Raw genomic sequence first — 17289 nt, forward strand, 5'->3', positions numbered from 1 at the left:
AGAGAGACACAGCGACAGAGGGAACACAAGCAGGGGGAGCGGGAGAAGGAGAAGCAGACTTCCCACCGAGCAGGGAGCCGGATGCCAGGCTCGATCCCAGGACCCTGGGATCATGACCTGAGCTGAAGGAAGACGCTTAAGGACTGAGCCACCTAAGCGCCCCTGTAGGTACAAATTAGTTAAGAACAGACTATACAAATCCAAGCTCTAGCTTTGCAACAAATGATCTCCATAAAATTAAGTTCTGTGCCTATTTTCTTGAATATAGAAATAGTAACAACTTCAGAGACACTAGGATTGAGAAAATACTTTGGGATGCCTGGGTGGCTCAGTCGTTAAGCGTCTTAAGCGTCTGCCTTCCGCTCAGGTCATGATCCCAGGGTTCTGGGATCAAACCCCACATTGGGCTCCCTGCTCGAGAAGCCTGCTTCTCCTCCCCCACTCCCCCTGCATGTGTTCCCTCTCTGGCTAGGTCTCTATAAAATAAATAATTAAAAAAAAAAAACTACTTTGGATACTGCTATTGGAAGATATTCAAACATTACTGAACATAACAGACTTGTGGAATCACTATGCTGTACACCTGAAACTAATGCAACACTGTCAACCATACTTCAATAAAACAAAAAACTGAATTCATACAATTGCTAAATTACATCTTAAGTCAGGTGTCTTAACAGCACAGTTCACCCAGATGCAATGACTGGAATCCTCAAAATTCCTTCAAATACTTCCAGTGATACAATTTACATAAGATTATATTCCACCCAGTTCCAAACTTCCAGAAAAATAGTGACAATTAAGCCCAAACTCTTTAGTGAACTGTCAAAATAATGGTAAACATTTCAAGAATCTCATGTAAGCACTTTTTCATCTAGATGTTACAACTGACATTGGTGAATGATGTCTAAGTGAACCACCACTACTCATTCTTGAGAAAACTCTACCCCAACTGTGGGGCTTGAACTGACCAACCTAAGTCAAGAGTGGCATGCTCTACCAACTGAGCCAGCGAAGAGCCCCACTGATCATTCTTAAAACAACTACTAGAGTATTGCCAAAATGCTTGAGAAAATTTCAACTTCCATTTCAAGAAAAATGTTCACTGAAATACTTACTTTCATCAAGAATGTAAAACTCTCAGAATACTTGTGCTCATTTTTGTCTTTTGAAAAACATTTTCAAAAACATTGTGGAAACTATCAACTTCTATTTCCTTAAAGGCCAACAATTCCTTAGGTACATCGCTGGCATTCGAACATAAAAATGTTTAAAAAATAAGAACGTAGTCCAGAATGCAGTCCTATTCTAAGATGGTGAAATGAGCCATTTACCTAAATTACTGCGATCAATTCAGAGTAACCATAAACTTATGAAACAGTCCCAAATTTCAAGAGCCATTTATTCTGGTGCATCTTTTAATTCATATATAGATGGGTTTATCAATTATCAGTTAACATTCTCACTGATATAGATGAATTTACATTAGCCATTATATAATATGAAAGAAGCACATGGGAAAAACAAGTAGAACACAAGACTTCTTTAACTCAATAGTTCTTTAAATTGAGTTTGCTGTTAAGGAAACATACAAATAAATACAATGAAGCAGAAACAAAATACTGTACTCAGAATAATAGCATTGCAGAAGGAAATCTAAAGCTGAAGATAAAGATCTTTATTTTACATTATGTATAATTACATAATTTATTAAAATTAATACAATTCATATATAAAATAGTAACACAGTGGTCATTTTTAAGTTTGATCGGCACATTACAGAAATGTTAGGATGGCACAACTATACTAAGCAATGTCTCATGTCTCCATCAATGTCTAGCTCACTAGTTCAGTCTGAACATTAACTCTCCGAAGTACTTCTTCAGGCATGCAAAAAACAGGACTAACAGGTTTAATCTGTTCTTCTCCCAAAAGCGACAATCCAGCAATTCCAAATAAAGTATGAAAAGGATCTACCTATTTAAAAAATAAGAATTTATAGAGTATTACAAAAATGAAAACTTCTAAAACCCTACTTCTGAACAAGTTATATTGGGTTCCATTGTATTTTCTTTACTTGAATAAATGCTTAGTTTTCTAAAATAAAAATAATGGCTTCAAATTGTGGTTTTTTTTTTAAATATAAGACCTTTTACCATACAGTATTTTTTTGACAATTAAGTGATGAGAAATTTCTGTAAACTTGTTTTATATCCTTCATATATTCTCAAATAAAAATTACCAGAAAAGTATCCTGCTTTAAAAGCAACACTTTAAATATCATCCATTTCTAAGTCTGGAAATGCCATAGAAGTAACTCAAAGCAATGTAACTATTGCATGGACATGTCAGAAATATACTTGCCATATCTCCTGGTCGGTCTGCAAATCCTCCTGTTTCTTCATCTTGACATGCTAAAATGAAACTTCGAAGTTTCTCTCTATCAATCCAATGAAGCCTTCCAATTATCTTTAGGGAAGCCAACACCCACCATGAATAGCATACATCTGGTAACTAGAAGGGAAAAAACCACAAGCAGTTGCCACAATTTTATCCTCTAGTCCAAACATGGGGTGGTGGTGATTAAGGGGTATACTGACATGCAGTTAGAGATGCTAAAATCCATAAATACAATTAATTAGAATTAAAAGATAATCACTGGCATAAAGACCAAACATTTCAATCCACAGACACCTATGCTAAATGTTTCAGAGTTTAGGTACGCAGTGACAACTATCCCTGTACCTTTATTTTATCCGCAGTGAATGCCCCTTATCCAAGAAGCTGGTGGTTAACGCTCGTGAAATCCATGGTGATATGTTCTATTTCCCTAGGTAGAGCATTTTCAACAAATGCTGTCCAGGTAGACATATACTTACTTAAAAACCTAAAGCCTGACTCCTCAAAACATGGGTCACTTGGGTTTAAAGAACGCAGAATATCTCACCTCGATGCCAGAATCATTTGAACAAAATCGGGTGATTCATAGGCACATAAAAAACTGTCCTACACTGTTAAGTGCAGATTCCTGGCAATCCCAACCCTGACCCATTTTCTAACTGTTGAAAGTTGTGCAGGTTTTTCATTGGATTGTAACTAGCTAGAAACCACCTGTAGGTATTTCCCAACCCAACTTGTTCATAAATATTGAGCAAGCAAAGCTAAAACAAAAATACAATGACCCAGACAAAGGAACCACCATGCCCTATCACAATACTGTCAAGGATCCAGCAAGCTACAGCCCTTGAGTCAATCCTAGACTACAACCAAAGAATTTTTTTATATGTGTAAATCGTTTTTATTTTTTTTAAAGATTTTATTTATTTATTTGACAGAGAGGGACACAGCGAGAGGGAACACAAGCAGGGGGAGTGGGAGAGGGAGAAGCAGGCCTCCCACGGAGCAGGGACCCCATGTGCGGATCATGACCCGAGCCGAAGGCAGACGCGTAACGATTGAGCCACCCAGGCGCCCTGTAAATCGTTTTTTAAAATACGCAGTCTAAAAATAAAAAATCCAAAAAACCCCCCCAAAAAAACAGGAAAACAAAATACATAGTCTTGTGATAGGAAAATGGTATGAAATTCAAATGTAACCACTGTTACTGAAACACAGCCATGCCCACTGGTTTCTTATGGTCTATGGCACCATCTGCTCTTTAGGGTAGTAATGTACTTGCCAACAAGACTGTATATCCTACAGAACTGAAAACATTTACTAGCTGGCCCTTACAGACCCAATTTAATGTGTGAGAGCTAAAGCGAACTGTGGACGTGCAAAGGAAAATTTGATTCCCTTTTCTCCAAATCAAAATGTCAAAAACTGGGTCTTTCTTAAAAAATTTAGTAAGGTTTTTAAATAAAAATTTTGTAATATAATTTTTAAAAATCACTGATTTGGTAAATTGTCCTTTCACACCCGTAAGTAGACATGGAGATTTCTGTACAAGATACATGTATTCATTTAACAGTACTCTTTGGGTCCCAGATATAAAGAAAGCTTTTAATACAGGACTGATTTTCCCTGGTATAGATCTAGAATTAAAAGTTTAAAGAAACAGCTTCATTTCAACGCCTGAAAAATACAAGACCTTCAGGATAGGGAAAAAGACACTTTAAGAATACATACTTTATCTGAATACAAATGTATTTCAAAGCAATTTGACATTTTTTTGTTTTCCTTCAGATAACTCCAGAATCCACTTCAGGATAGGGAAAACCAGAAGACAGCTTTGTCATAAAAAGATCATCAGAAGGTAGCATACACATCTTTTCCTCAAGAGTCTTTTAAATAGATACCATAATTAATAAGTAGCTCCACTCCAGTTGTTTTACTTTTGCCAAGAGCATTTTTTTAGGAAGTACAACTGAAAAATTGCAATGGGGGGAGGGGTAAAAGCACATTATCAATTTACAAGAAGCTATAGTGGCTATAAAGCTATTAGAACACAGTATATCTTATGAAACAATACCTTCTCTGGCCTTCCATTGAGTCCACCTGATGGTAACTGTCGTTCACAAAGCCACCAACCGAGTAAATCAGAATTTACTTGATGCAACTGGCTAGTAATAGCCAGAAATCCTGTGCAACAATAGATCTAAAATTACAGACATAAAGTACATGTGTATAATAATTTTTCAACAGTAATGTAGTGATAAAAACTACTCAAAATGCCATTTTATGTCTAAAAACTAATTTTCTATTGACAAGTCAGAATTGCAAACACATAAATAATCACATAGCTATCTGAACAAATCCAAACATACTAATTCTAGGATACAATTCTGCAATGAAATACTACTGTCAACATTTCCTCATGGCTAAAAGCAGAAATTTTTTTTAAAAGATTTTATTTTTAGAATACCCAACATGGGGTTCAAACTTAGAACCCCAAGATCAAGAATCTTTTTTTTTTTTTTTAAAGATTTTATTTATTTATTTGACAGAGAGAGATAGCGAGAGCAGGAACACAAGCAGGGGGAGTGGGAGAGGGAGAAGCAGGCCTGCTGCCAAGCAGGGAGCCCGATGTGGGACTCTATCCCAGGACCCTGGGATCATGACCTGAGCCGAAGGCAGACGCTTAACCACTGAGCCACCCAGGCTCCCCCAAGATCAAGAATCTTATGCTCTACCAACAGAGCCAGCCAGGTGGCTCTAAAAGCAAATTTTATTGGACAACTATTGACAGATACAATGTAAATACTAAATACTATTTAAAAATACAATTTGCCTCTCTGGCACAAGGAAATAGGTGTTCAGGATAGGAATAAGGGAAAATAAAAATGTATCTTTCATGATAACGAACCTACTTATGTTTGCCCAGGCCAGGGGGTTCCACCAACAGGGTATGTATATAAAACTACTGTAAAAATGCCTTTCTTTATCTATATTTAAGCACTTCCTATGTAATATCCCACATTACATTACATTTAAATTAACTTCAGTCATACGTAACAGACACTGAAACTGCAATTACTCTATTTTCCCAGTTTATCACTTATCCCTTCAAAACTGACATATTTTAATCTGCATTAATAAATTACCTGCCCAGCATGGGATTCAGAACCTGGCCTGCAACCAAATCCACCATCAAAGTTCATACACGATAAAACAAATTCAATTGCCTTTTCCACATTAATAGCATCTAGCTTCCCCTACAAACAGAAAAAAATAAGCCTATTGAATTCCAGAATAATCATGGGCACTTAAATTATTCCAATACAATATTCAAAACTTACCAACAGGGCCAAGGTTGCCACCGCACAAAAAGAGAATCTTGTATCAATTTCTCCTAAAAGAAAAAGGAAATCAAATCAAAACTAAGTGTTACCCGAGGCATCTGATCCTAATATATAACGCCAGTTAACTAAAAGCAAACTGTACAACTGCCATGTTTAAATTTCCATGAGTTCAAGCTGAACATTTACTTTTAAATCATGAGGAAAGCTGAATCTGAAGTAAAATCACTTCTAAGGAATCCAAGAACTAGAAAGTTTTGATACAGCAAATTATCTTAAGTTGCTTAGAGCACCCCGAAAGGTAACACAGAACCAAAATGACTATTCAATTTCTAATGATGACAAGAAACTTACCCTACTATATACAAGTAGATTTTCACATCCCATGAGGCAGCTGGTCTCTCCGGCCTGCACTGTATTCAGCCCTAAAGCAGAGATTATCTACATTTATCAAGTATAGTACTATTCCCTCCCTCCACTCAAATATCCAGTAAGTTTGTAAAGTTTTTTGAATATTTCTCCCGCTCGAGTAGTTCATAAAAAAAAAAAAAAAAAAACTTTACAAAGCCACCAAATATTGGGGGAAAAAATTTCACCTACCTCAAATTTTAGACTGGCCCCCTCTGTTCCAGTTCTCCTGTATGCTGATATAACTAGCACAGTGCATGCTGGAACTTCCAGCAGACCATTTAACTTCAGTGTAAGACCAGCTGCTTCGTGGGACCTGAAAAGATCAAAACCTTAAAAATCTCCTTTAATTATTAGCAAAGCCTCCAATTCATTGTATTTAAAAACTTTCAACAAACCTTATCACTACAATAAACACCAAAACAGAGTTTTAATATTGGTATTTTGGATAGCATGGATTAGACTGACATTACCCCAAATATCTCCAGCAAACGAACCATCCTCTTTCTGTAGACTCTGAACATATTCCACAACTTTATTTACATCAATAACATTAACACTATCATACAGAGTAAGAATCTGTAACAAAAACAAAACAAATTAAATACTTCAACACTGCTAAGTTTGTTGTAATGATGTTCTTCCTCAACTACCTTTTAAACTGTCAAGCAAGCATGTCCTTTTGTCTATGCATATTGTGGCCATTTCGCAAACATGCAGACTATCTTCTACTATGCCACAGGCATTATCAACAAACCCAAACCAGTAACAGAATTTATTTCCTCCATGTAAATTGTAGCTTAGTATTTCAAAACTTTTAAATATACTAACTTACATATACAGAAGTAGACTTTAAAGCCACAATTGCGCATCTTCACTATTATCAAAATTAAAACACTTAACTCTACCTGGTGATTTTCAAATTATTTATATATACTGAAAATAAACATTTTATCATTCAAGGTCTCAGTGTAATTTTACAATTTACATCAATTTTGGATTCAGCTAATACATGCCATCACATCATTGACCTTGTAGAATACATGCTTCATTTAAAAAGACTGGGGAAACTTTTCTGACAGACACCAATTTTATCATGTTCCTAATACCCAGTGTAATTTCTCCATTCTCAGCTAAGAGAACACACTACCAAAACTGTTAAATTTTAATAAGTATTTACCTGGACAGCACTTAGAGTGTACAAAAGATGAGGGTCATGTCCGATACTAGCACTTATTCCACCACACTCGTGTTGACATGACTTAATAAACGTCAGAATTTCTTCTCTATTCATCCGATGTAGTTGTCCCATGAGATCCATTACAGTCAGACCCCAATAGATACCACTCATTCTCAAATACTCAGACATACAGTATTCCTAAAATACACAATTATTTTAATGTGCCAGTCTGAATTGATGCAGGGTTATTAAAGTGATAGAACACATAAAAACTAACTAGCCACACTTACTGTTTAATTCAATTGATTCTAACAAAGGTATTTATTTTAAATTTGTGGCTATCAAATCTGGGGTGGGGAAAGGGTAAGTATCTGAGATGCATATGATAAACTCATCTGCGACTAATACTAATAGGACTTTAATCTCTCCTAAGAGCCAACCAGAAGAGTAAGTCAAAAATATACCAACTTTTTTCAAGTTTGGGGACAGAGTATTTCTTTCAGAGTACCTACATTATATTTATCAGACATCCACTCTATTAATATATGGACTATGTACAAAGCCTATCTACTACCTATTAGTAAATGGTACAATGACCTGAAAACCAAAATGGCCAAGGCATGCAAAAATTAAGATAAAACAGCTAACAGTAGCTAATCAGAGACATAAAAACTGATAGAGAATAGATCAGAAATAAATTTTTGCTAGTCACCAATGCATTACATTAAGGTACTGAATCAGGTGAGTAGTCTTAGGGAATTTAACAAGTCACAAATTGATCAATACTAGGTTTCCCAAGATGGTAAATTAATTAAGTTGTTTGGACACTACAGGGAAAAATATTTACTTTCAGTTTCATTACTTTTTTCTAAGATTGTCCCAGAGAGGAAAACTACTCAAGGTTTGAAACTTAAGGTAAAACTTTTTCAAGGTCTCAGCGTAATTCTAGAGCTAGTGTTGTTACACATCAGCCATATATTCAGGTAATACATGCCAACACATCACTGACCTTGAAAGTAATACCTCAAGTACAAAAATACAAATCTCTTCTGTACCTCAAACCTCTTAAAATATATCTGGACAGATGGGGAATCTATTTTGTCTGTCAAAGCCTCTGAGAACCATGGTTAATTCTGGTAGACCCTCAACCTCACTCAGTAAAAGGTACACTCACTGCACTTCATGGAGAGAACTTCAGTCCTCGGCATGGAGGAGTTATCATTTTTAAGAAACATGGACAAAAAAATAACATGGGCCACAAATATTGACCTACTTACTGTTTATGCATAATAGTCTCATTTCTTCAAAATAAAACAAACTTTCAACATGAAATCATACATACATAATCATCTTTCTTTGAGCCATAGGACGCGATATAATCTGCATGCTTCTCTAACAATAGCGTATCAGGCGCATCTGACTTGATAATAACATCCTTCTGCGGTGTGCCCTTTCAAAATAATAAAGCAGTGACTTCGTAACTGTTCATTTTTTAATGTTTGACCACAGTGTATATATTCAGTATACATCTGAACTTTTCACTTTGATTCCATCTTGCCACACAGAAACTTTCTACATAAAAACTGCCAAGTATCTGACCAGAAAGAACTTAAGCACTAAAGCCCTTGTAAAGATTCGGGTATTTTTCAGGTCTCAGAGTAATTCTAGAGCTAAAGTAGTAATAATCAGCTTCAGATTCAGAATACATGCCAGCTCATCATTGACCCAAAAAATTATTACCCTCATCTGTTGTTGCTTATCTTTCACTTAAAGTAAAATAAACACCACAGAAAATCCCATCTTACCAATTCAAAACTTAGTTTACATGCAGCAGAAAGTTGAAGCATTAAAATTAGAACATTTATATATAAAATATAGCTAGCCCATAATTTGCAGTTAAGATCTTTAATGAAATCTTATTAATCCTAGGTTATTCAATTTATCAGTAAGCTCCTTTAGCCTCATCTTCTCCAGCTTTAATCTTGATTTCTTCATTTGCAACAAGCCCTCAGGAAATGATGCTGCTCTAGTTCCCCGCATTTATTGTAATCGAGACAGCATTAAACTCATTTTAAGTAGGTCATGACGATTACCTAAAAGAATTTCGTGAATTTCCATCAGATCCCACTTAAAATTCACTGCATCTTCAAAGACCATACAGTAGTAACTTTATAGATTTTGAGCCATAAAATATAGAAAATAAAAAGGAACCACTGACTGGCCCGGCTTTTTTGAGGAATTAAGAAATCGGGCCGTTGAATCTTGAGGCCCGCGTCTTAGGAAGAAGCCTAGATAAAATTAGAAGCCGTACGTGGGCCCGCGAAGTCTGCAGAAAACGCTGAGTAATACTTCACCCTCTCTGAGCCCTAGAGAAACCATCCAAGGCCAGTGTCTTAACCCAACCGTTCTCCAATACTTGCTAAAAGATTAGGGTGACTGAGCTGCTCAGTATTACTCCACCCAGACGCCACCCGTGCAGCCACTGCTGAGGACAACCTTACTCACCATGTCTGAGCCCGAAAAGAGAACTTTGGTTCGTTCCTGGATGGATTTGAGCGGCCCGCGCCTGCGCATAAGCTCCCCCCAGGTCCCTTCCGAGCACCGGCATAGCTGACCACACTCCCGCCTGTAGCAAGGAGCGGTGGCTTGACTGCCCTAGGACCCCGCCGACTGCTGATAGCTGTCCTCGCTGCCTGACCCGAATTCTCTGGCGCCCATTTTCTCGTCCTGTAGTGACCTTGATGTGTCTAAAAGTTTTAAGTAATGTTTAAGTATCTGAATTACTTTTAATTTGAACTCTGGAGTTCTTGGGGCACCTGGGTGTCTCAGTCGTTAAGTGTCTGCCTTCGGCTCAGGTTATGATCCCAGGATCCTGGGATCGAGCCCCACATGGGACTCCCTGCTCTGCGGGAGACCTGCTTCTCCCTCTCCTGCTCCCGGTGCTGGTGTTCCCTCTCTCGCTGTGTCTCTCTCTGTCAAATAAATAAATAACATTTAAAAAAAAAAAATGAACTCGAGTTCTGAAGTGGATGGTAATTAGAATTCTTGCATGTAGGAAGTGTTCAATAAATGTTTTTTGAGTGAATGTTAATAAAATACTCATATTTCCCTCCTGTTTGCCTTCTCGGTTCTGGATGTGACTCTCTCACTCTCTTAACGTCTTCAGCAAGTGCTACTAGCTGGAAGTTTTGTAATTATTTTTGGAAAAGAAACATCCATGTTCTTTTCACAAGCTTTCCACTAAATTCAGATTTGTTATTAAAGCTATTTTCATTTGTGCTTCCTTAGGTCTTTCATACTCCAGTTTTTGAGCAGCCATTAGAAAATATTGGCACCCCATACCCTTACAATTTATTACATTCAGTAACGATTTGGAGAAGGGTTCCTGACACAGTGACATATATGGGCTATCAATAATCAAGAGTGTTGAATCTGCTATGATGATAAATTTCTTTTTTTTCTCCCTGTAATTGATATTCCCATTTACAGTTTGAGGCTACTTTATTAAATGCATGTAAGTTTAGCATCTATCTCTGGTGAGTTGATCCTTTTACCATTAAGTGATGACTGTCTCTAGCCCTAATACTTTTTGTCTTAAAAAAAGTCTGCCCTAAACACCTGGGTGACTCAGTGGGTTAAGTCTCTGACTTTGGCTCAGGTCAGGATCTCAGGGTCCTGGGATCAAGCCCTGCCTTGAGCCCCATGTCAGGCTCTATGCTGAGCGAAATTAAGCTTGGAGTCCGCTTGTCCCTCTCCGTCTGCCCTCCCTCTGCTTGTGCGCGCGCGCTCTCTCTTTCAAAATCTTCAAAAACAAAACAAAACAAAACTCTGCCGTAAATATTAATGTAATTTCCCCAGCTTTGTTTTGCCTCTAAGTCAGGTAGGAGAGGGATGTGGTAGAGGGAGGAAAAACAAGGGAGAGAGGGAGTGGTGAGACTTCCTAGGGAAAGCAATCCTTAAAGTAATAATACAAGTATCAGATCCAAAAAGTACCATTCAGATTGAGTCAGTACTGCTGAAAGAATGAAAAATAAGCCTCACTTCCTACTTTATAAATTCATTCAACAAATATGTACTGGTGTCTAGAATGTGCCAAATATTCTTCTAGGTTCTAGGGGTATAATGGTGAGCAAAATGGAAATCTGTATAGGAAGCATATATTCTAGCAATTCTTATAATTATCAGCAATTCTATTTCTAGGTATTTATTCTACAAATACAGTCCTTTGAGTATGAAGTGACTTCTGTGCACGTATATTCATACTAGCAGTCTTTATAATAACAAAATATTACAAATATCTTCATTACCATCAAAAGGTTAAATAAACTAGGGGTGCCTGGGTGGCTCAGTCGTTGAGCATCTGCCTTCGGCTCAGGTCATGGTCCCAGGGTCCTGGGATTGAGCCCTGCGTCGGGCTCCCTGCTCTGCGGGAAGCCTGCTTCTCCCTCTTCTACTCCCCCTGCTTGTGTTCTCTCTCTCCCTGTGTCTCTCTCTGTCAAATAAATAAATAAAATCTTAAAAAAAAAAAAAAAGAATTGTAAAATATCATGTACTTAAAAAAAAGATTAAATATACTGTATTCATTAAACTATACTGTATTCATTATTCATTATGCATCAATGTATTCATTATGCAGCTGTTAAAGAGAATGAGGACGCTCTGCATACATTGCTATGGAAAGATCTCCAAAATATATTAAGTAAAAGCAAAAACAGAAAGCGCCAAGCTGTGTATAGTGTGCTACTATTTGTGTGGAAAACAAAGGAGAAAAATATATGGATATATTTGCAAATGCACAGAATTACTAAAAGCATTTCCCTACAGGAGGAGGGTGGCTGGGGACAGGATTAAAGGAAGGCTTATTTTTCACTGAATGCCCTGGTACTTTTGAAATTTGGTATATTTTACCTCTTCAAAAAATAAAAATATCCCCCCTCCAAAGAAAAGTAGCTACAAAAACAAGCAAACCAAAAAGACCAATATTGAATAAAAAGTTCATCTCGGTGCACCTAGGTGGCTCAGTTGATTGGGCATCTGGCTCTTGGTTTCAGCTCAGGTCATGATCTCAGGGTCCTGGATCAAGCCTGGTATTGGGCTCTGTGCTTAGCGGGGAGTCTGCTTGAGGATTATCTCCCTCTCTCTCTGTCCCTCCCCCAACTCAAGCTCACCCTCTCTGTCTCTCTCTCCCTCTGCCCTTCCCTCCCTTCCCCTCATGCTCTCTCTTTCTCTAAAATAAATATTAAAAAAAAAAAAAAACAAGTTCATCTCTGCCTCTAGAACTGTGCTGTGTAATATAGCTAAATGGGACACTTGAGATACGGCCAATCTGAATTGAGATGTGTTGTAAAATATAAAACACACACCCTATTTCAAAGACTTAGTAGGAAAAATAAACTAAAATATCTCATTAACAGTTTAAAAAGTATTGATTGTTGAAATAATATTTAGGCATATTAGGATAAATAAAACTATATTCTCAACATTAATTTCATCTATTGCTTTTTATTCCCCCCCTTTTTTTCTTTTTTAAAGTAATCTCTACACCTAACGTGGGGCTCAAACTCACAACCCTGAGATCAAGAGTGTCATGCTTTACCAACTGAGCCAGCTAGGTGCCCCTCTTTTTACTTTTTTATGTGTGACTATTAGAAAATTTATAATTACATAAGAGATCATACTATATTTCTACTGGACAATGCTGCTGTAGCCACTGAGCTTTATGGGAGCTGTAGCTGTGTCTGCTTTGTTCACCATTACATATTATGTAAATGAAAAAAGTTTTCTTTACCTACAGTTTTGTTCAAAGCCCATATTGTGACTATGAACATAGTTTCATTAGCATTCAGCTAATGGAATAGCATTTCCAGGACAAACAATACCATATTTTACCTAAGATGTCATTGATTATAAGATACATCCCAATTGAAAAGATAACAGATGTGGGAAAAAACCAGCCAATGGCTATTAACATAAACTTTATCTAGATTTTTGGGATGTTAAATATGAAAAAATGTGCATTTTGGAATCAATGAAATATAGTAACTGAGTCATTCTGAAATATCAAATGTAGAAGCAGAATATTATATGCTCCATGCCCCATATCCCACTTGTAGAAGTATATTACTTTCTATATATTGTATGACATTTCTGATATCTCTACTCTTCCATTTTTTTATTCCACTCAAGCAAATGAAATCTTGTCTACAGTTTTAGAGTTGCATGCCTTCTTAACTAAGTAGTATCAAAAGGAATTGGATAGGAAAGATGCAGGTATAGAAGGAGTAGAATTCTGAAGCCATTTATTTTTTAAGATTTTCTTTCTTTATTTATTTGAGAGAGAGTGGGGGGGGGGCGGAGAGGGACAAGCAGACTTCATGCTGAGCTGGGAGCCAGCTCTGGGCTCAATCTCACAACCCTGAGATCATGACCTGAACCAAAATCAAGAGTCGGATGCTTCTTTTAGGTGCAAAACAGTATCTTTATTTGCAACAAGAGTTGATATTTGTCTAGAATACATTATAATTTACTCTGTTTTGTAGTGAATTGCCATTTCCTGGTTCACTTGTGTTTTTCTCTTGGTAATAGGGTCTACGACGTGGTATATGTATGCTATTATTAAAGTCTACTGAGACAGCTCAGTTATATGTGTGGTTTATATTTTTGTGATATGTGATTTTATGCACTACTACTTAGCTATTACAATCTAATAAAAATACGGCCAATTAATTTTCTTTCTGTACATTAAAATATGTCTGCTCTTTAAAAAAAAAAAAAAAAGTCAGATGTTTAACTGACTGAGTCACCCAGGTGCCCCTGAAACCATTTAGAAGAAACTTTTCAGATAAAGTTGGAGATGAAAAACATTCACTAATATAAAATCCTGAGGTGGGGGAATGGGCTAAATGGGTGATGGGTATTAAGAAGGCACTTGTTGTGATGAGCACTGGGTGTTGTATGTAAGTGATGGATCACTAAATTCTACACCTGAAACTAATATTACACTGTATGTTCACTAACTACAATTTAAATAAAAACTTGAAACTAAAAATAAAAAATATATATAAAATCCTGTTAATTATGAACTGTAAAAAGGACCTTGAAGTTTAGCTGTTTAAAACAATAATTGAGGGGCGCCTGGGTGTCTCAGTTGGTTAAGCAACTGCCTTCGGCTCAGGTCATGATCCTGGAGTCCCAGGATCGAGTCCCACATCAGGCTCCCTGATCAGCAGGGAGTCTGCTTCTCCCTCTGATCCTCCCCCCTCTCATGCTCTCTCTCTTTCATTCTCTCTCTCAAATAAATAAAATCTTTTAAAAAAAAATAAAATAAAATAAAAATAAAACAATAATTGAGACTTCTAGATTTTAAGGTTTAAATTGGTTTTATTTACTTATTTTTATTTTTTTTAATTTTATTTATTTATTTGACAGAGAAAGAGAGAGAGGGAGAGAGGGAGAGAGCATCAGCAGGCAGAGCGAGAGGGAGAAGCAGGTTCCCCACGGAGCAGGGAGCCCGACGTGGGGCTCAATTTCAGGACCCTGGGATCATGACCTGAGCCGAAGGCAGACACTTAACTGACTGAGCCACCCAGGCACCCCTTAAATTAGTTTTAATGTCATATTGGTTCCCTCCCAGATTAATGACTTAAAATGTTTCACATGTGTTTATTTTATATCTATATGCATCATGATTTTACCATTCTGAAAATTATAACTTATCAGTTTTAGGAGTCATCTACTTAGATATCCAAGTAGATCAACAGATACAGCCAAGTAAAGTGCCTTGCTTGAGCACAGCACATCAAGATCTACTTAAGCTGAGGCACAGCTTTTCTTGGCACTCAGAGTGATTCTCATGTGGCAATAAGGACCTTTTGACACTATTTGTATAGGTTTTGCCCTCCTTACTGATTTTGTGTTTTGTTTTCATTTTTACGTCAGACATGGCCCATAAGTTAATCTTCACTGGTGGCAATGATTGGGACTGTGTTTTTATGGTCCATTTGGTGATCTCTGTCAATGAGAGAAATTTATTCTCTCCTAGGTGAGAGATGACAGGGAATCTGGTTTGTTCAACCTTGTCTGTATATGAGAGAGCTCTAACTAGTTAAGAATTTAATACCTGTTGGGAAGAGGAACAGCTCTTTGGGATCTGGACTGGCAAATTTACTTTTGGCCTGTGGCTAAAGTTGTTTTAGATCCGAAAGTTTTAAGTGCTCAGTGTGTCTACATGTCTCTAATTGAGGAAGGCCTTTGCTTCTCATTGTACACCTATGAAATGCTTTCCTACTTCTGAAAAGTATAAATTAACAGATTAGATTGTGCCTCATATTAAAGAACTCTGTTCTGATTGGTTTATAAATAAGCACTCATATAAATGGAATAATCCCCAAATGCCAGAAAATTTAAAAAATTAACTTCTTTTTTTTAAAGATTTAATCTTATTTATTTGTTGTAAAGATTTATTTATTTATTGTATAGAGAGAGAGAGAGTGTGAGCAGAGGGAGAGGGACAAACACACTTCCATGATGAGCATGGAGCCTGATGTGGGGCTCAATCCCAGGACCCTGAGATCATGACCTGAGCCAAAATCAAGAGTCAGCCCCTTAATATCTGCCTGAGTGGCTCAGTTGGTGATAAATAAAATAAAGATTTTGATTTTTATTAAAATGATATAAAAATGATATTAAAGTGATATAAAATAAAATTTTTATTTTTATTAAAAAATTTTCTTTTTTTTTATTAAGTAATCTCTATACCCAATGTGGGGCTCAAACTCACGATCCCAAGATCAAGAGTCACATGTTCTACTGACTGAGCCAGTCAGGTGCCCCTAAAAATTAACTTCTAATACTACGAATGAGCTAGAATTTTTTTAAAGATTTTATTTATTTACTTGAGAGAGAGAGAGCATGAGTCAGGGGGAGGGGTAGAAGGAGAGGGAGAAGCAGACCCTGGGATCGTGACCTGAGCTGAAGGCAGATGCTTAACTGACTGAGCCACCCAGGTGCCCCTGAGCTAGACTTTAAAGGAAAAAAAAATCATCCTTATACAAACTGCTAGCCAGAAACATTTTTAAAAATTCAAGTTTATACGACTAAGATGAATCTTTGGGCAGATCAGAGAGGTTTAGCAATTTGGGTTGATGAAAAAACCAGCTATGTGTTGTTTTCTTTGCTTATCAGTGTTAAGTATAATACAAATATAGTACCATATGTATAAGTTTAGTTTAAAATTTTTTTTAACATGTAAACAGTTTTTTCAAATTTTTATTTATTAAGTAATCTCTACCCACAATGTGGGGCTTGAACTCACGACCTCAAGATCAAGAGTCACATGCTCCACCAACTGAGCCAGCCAGGCACCCCAGTACAGTTTATTTTTTAATGAAGACACAAATTAGTCTGAATTTCCTAAACTTTTTATATTGGTTTATTGGTCAAATTGGCTAACCTAACTTCTACATATATTTTAAGATTTTTAAAATTATAAATTTGGCTTCCACTAAATTGAATCATAATTCTAACAAACATTTTTTTCCAACAATAAGTATGTTTTCAATTATGTCAGATTAAATATAATTTCCAAGAACTTTAGGAAATTTAATTAGTTTGAGTTAATTAATCATGGCAAGCCTAGATTGTTTCTTGGATAGAATATTAAAACCTTGATTACTGAGCATAATTTTAAGTTTATATACTTTTGGTTCTTATTTCAATATGCTATGGAATAAGTGATATCTTTGAGTCAAGTTAATAAATGGTTCTCTTTGCCACTTAAGTATAAGAGGATATGTATAGCTGTATAAAATTGTGTTAATATTCATGATCTTTGGGATGCCCGGGTGACTCAGTCAGTTAACCATCTGTCTGCAGCTCAGGTCATGATCCTGGGATCTTGGGATTGAGCCCAACATCAGGCTCCCTACTCAGTGGGAAGCCTGCTTCTCCCTCTCCCTCTGTCGC

The 17289-nt window shown here is 36.7% G+C and overlaps 1 protein-coding gene and 3 non-coding genes across 6 annotated transcripts; all 4 read right to left on the reverse strand.

Moving 5' to 3' along the window:
- Positions 1 to 1384: 1384 nt before the first annotated feature.
- RABGGTB (Rab geranylgeranyltransferase subunit beta) lies at positions 1385 to 9917 on the reverse strand. Of its 3 annotated transcripts, none has more exons than XM_032425850.1 (9): positions 9832 to 9917; positions 8669 to 8776; positions 7327 to 7524; positions 6620 to 6725; positions 5739 to 5791; positions 5544 to 5654; positions 4472 to 4597; positions 2365 to 2514; positions 1385 to 1977 (listed from the first exon to the last, which is right to left on the reverse strand). In XM_032425850.1, the coding sequence occupies exons 1-9, from the start codon at positions 9898 to 9900 to the stop codon at positions 1837 to 1839; spliced, it is 1062 nt and encodes a 353-aa protein (XP_032281741.1). In that variant the 5' UTR covers positions 9901 to 9917; the 3' UTR covers positions 1385 to 1836. The 3 variants fall into 3 exon arrangements, with proteins under 3 accessions (XP_032281741.1, XP_032281750.1, XP_032281759.1); XM_032425859.1 differs by lacking the exon at positions 9832 to 9917 and adding an exon at positions 9420 to 9824; XM_032425868.1 differs by lacking the exon at positions 9832 to 9917 and having other exon boundaries at positions 8604 to 8687.
- On the reverse strand, positions 7107 to 7178 carry LOC116627073. The gene has a single exon (XR_004298415.1). It is a non-coding gene; the product is annotated as a small nucleolar RNA SNORD45 (small nucleolar RNA).
- On the reverse strand, positions 8255 to 8336 carry LOC116627076. Its single transcript, XR_004298417.1, has one exon. It is a non-coding gene; the product is annotated as a small nucleolar RNA SNORD45 (small nucleolar RNA).
- On the reverse strand, positions 8974 to 9052 carry LOC116627064. Its single transcript, XR_004298411.1, has one exon. It is a non-coding gene; the product is annotated as a small nucleolar RNA SNORD45 (small nucleolar RNA).
- Positions 9918 to 17289: the final 7372 nt, after the last annotated feature.

Source organism: Phoca vitulina, unplaced genomic scaffold (assembly GCF_004348235.1).
Source record: "Phoca vitulina isolate PV1807 unplaced genomic scaffold, GSC_HSeal_1.0 scaffold2, whole genome shotgun sequence".
NCBI classification, from domain to species: Eukaryota; Metazoa; Chordata; class Mammalia; order Carnivora; family Phocidae; genus Phoca; species Phoca vitulina.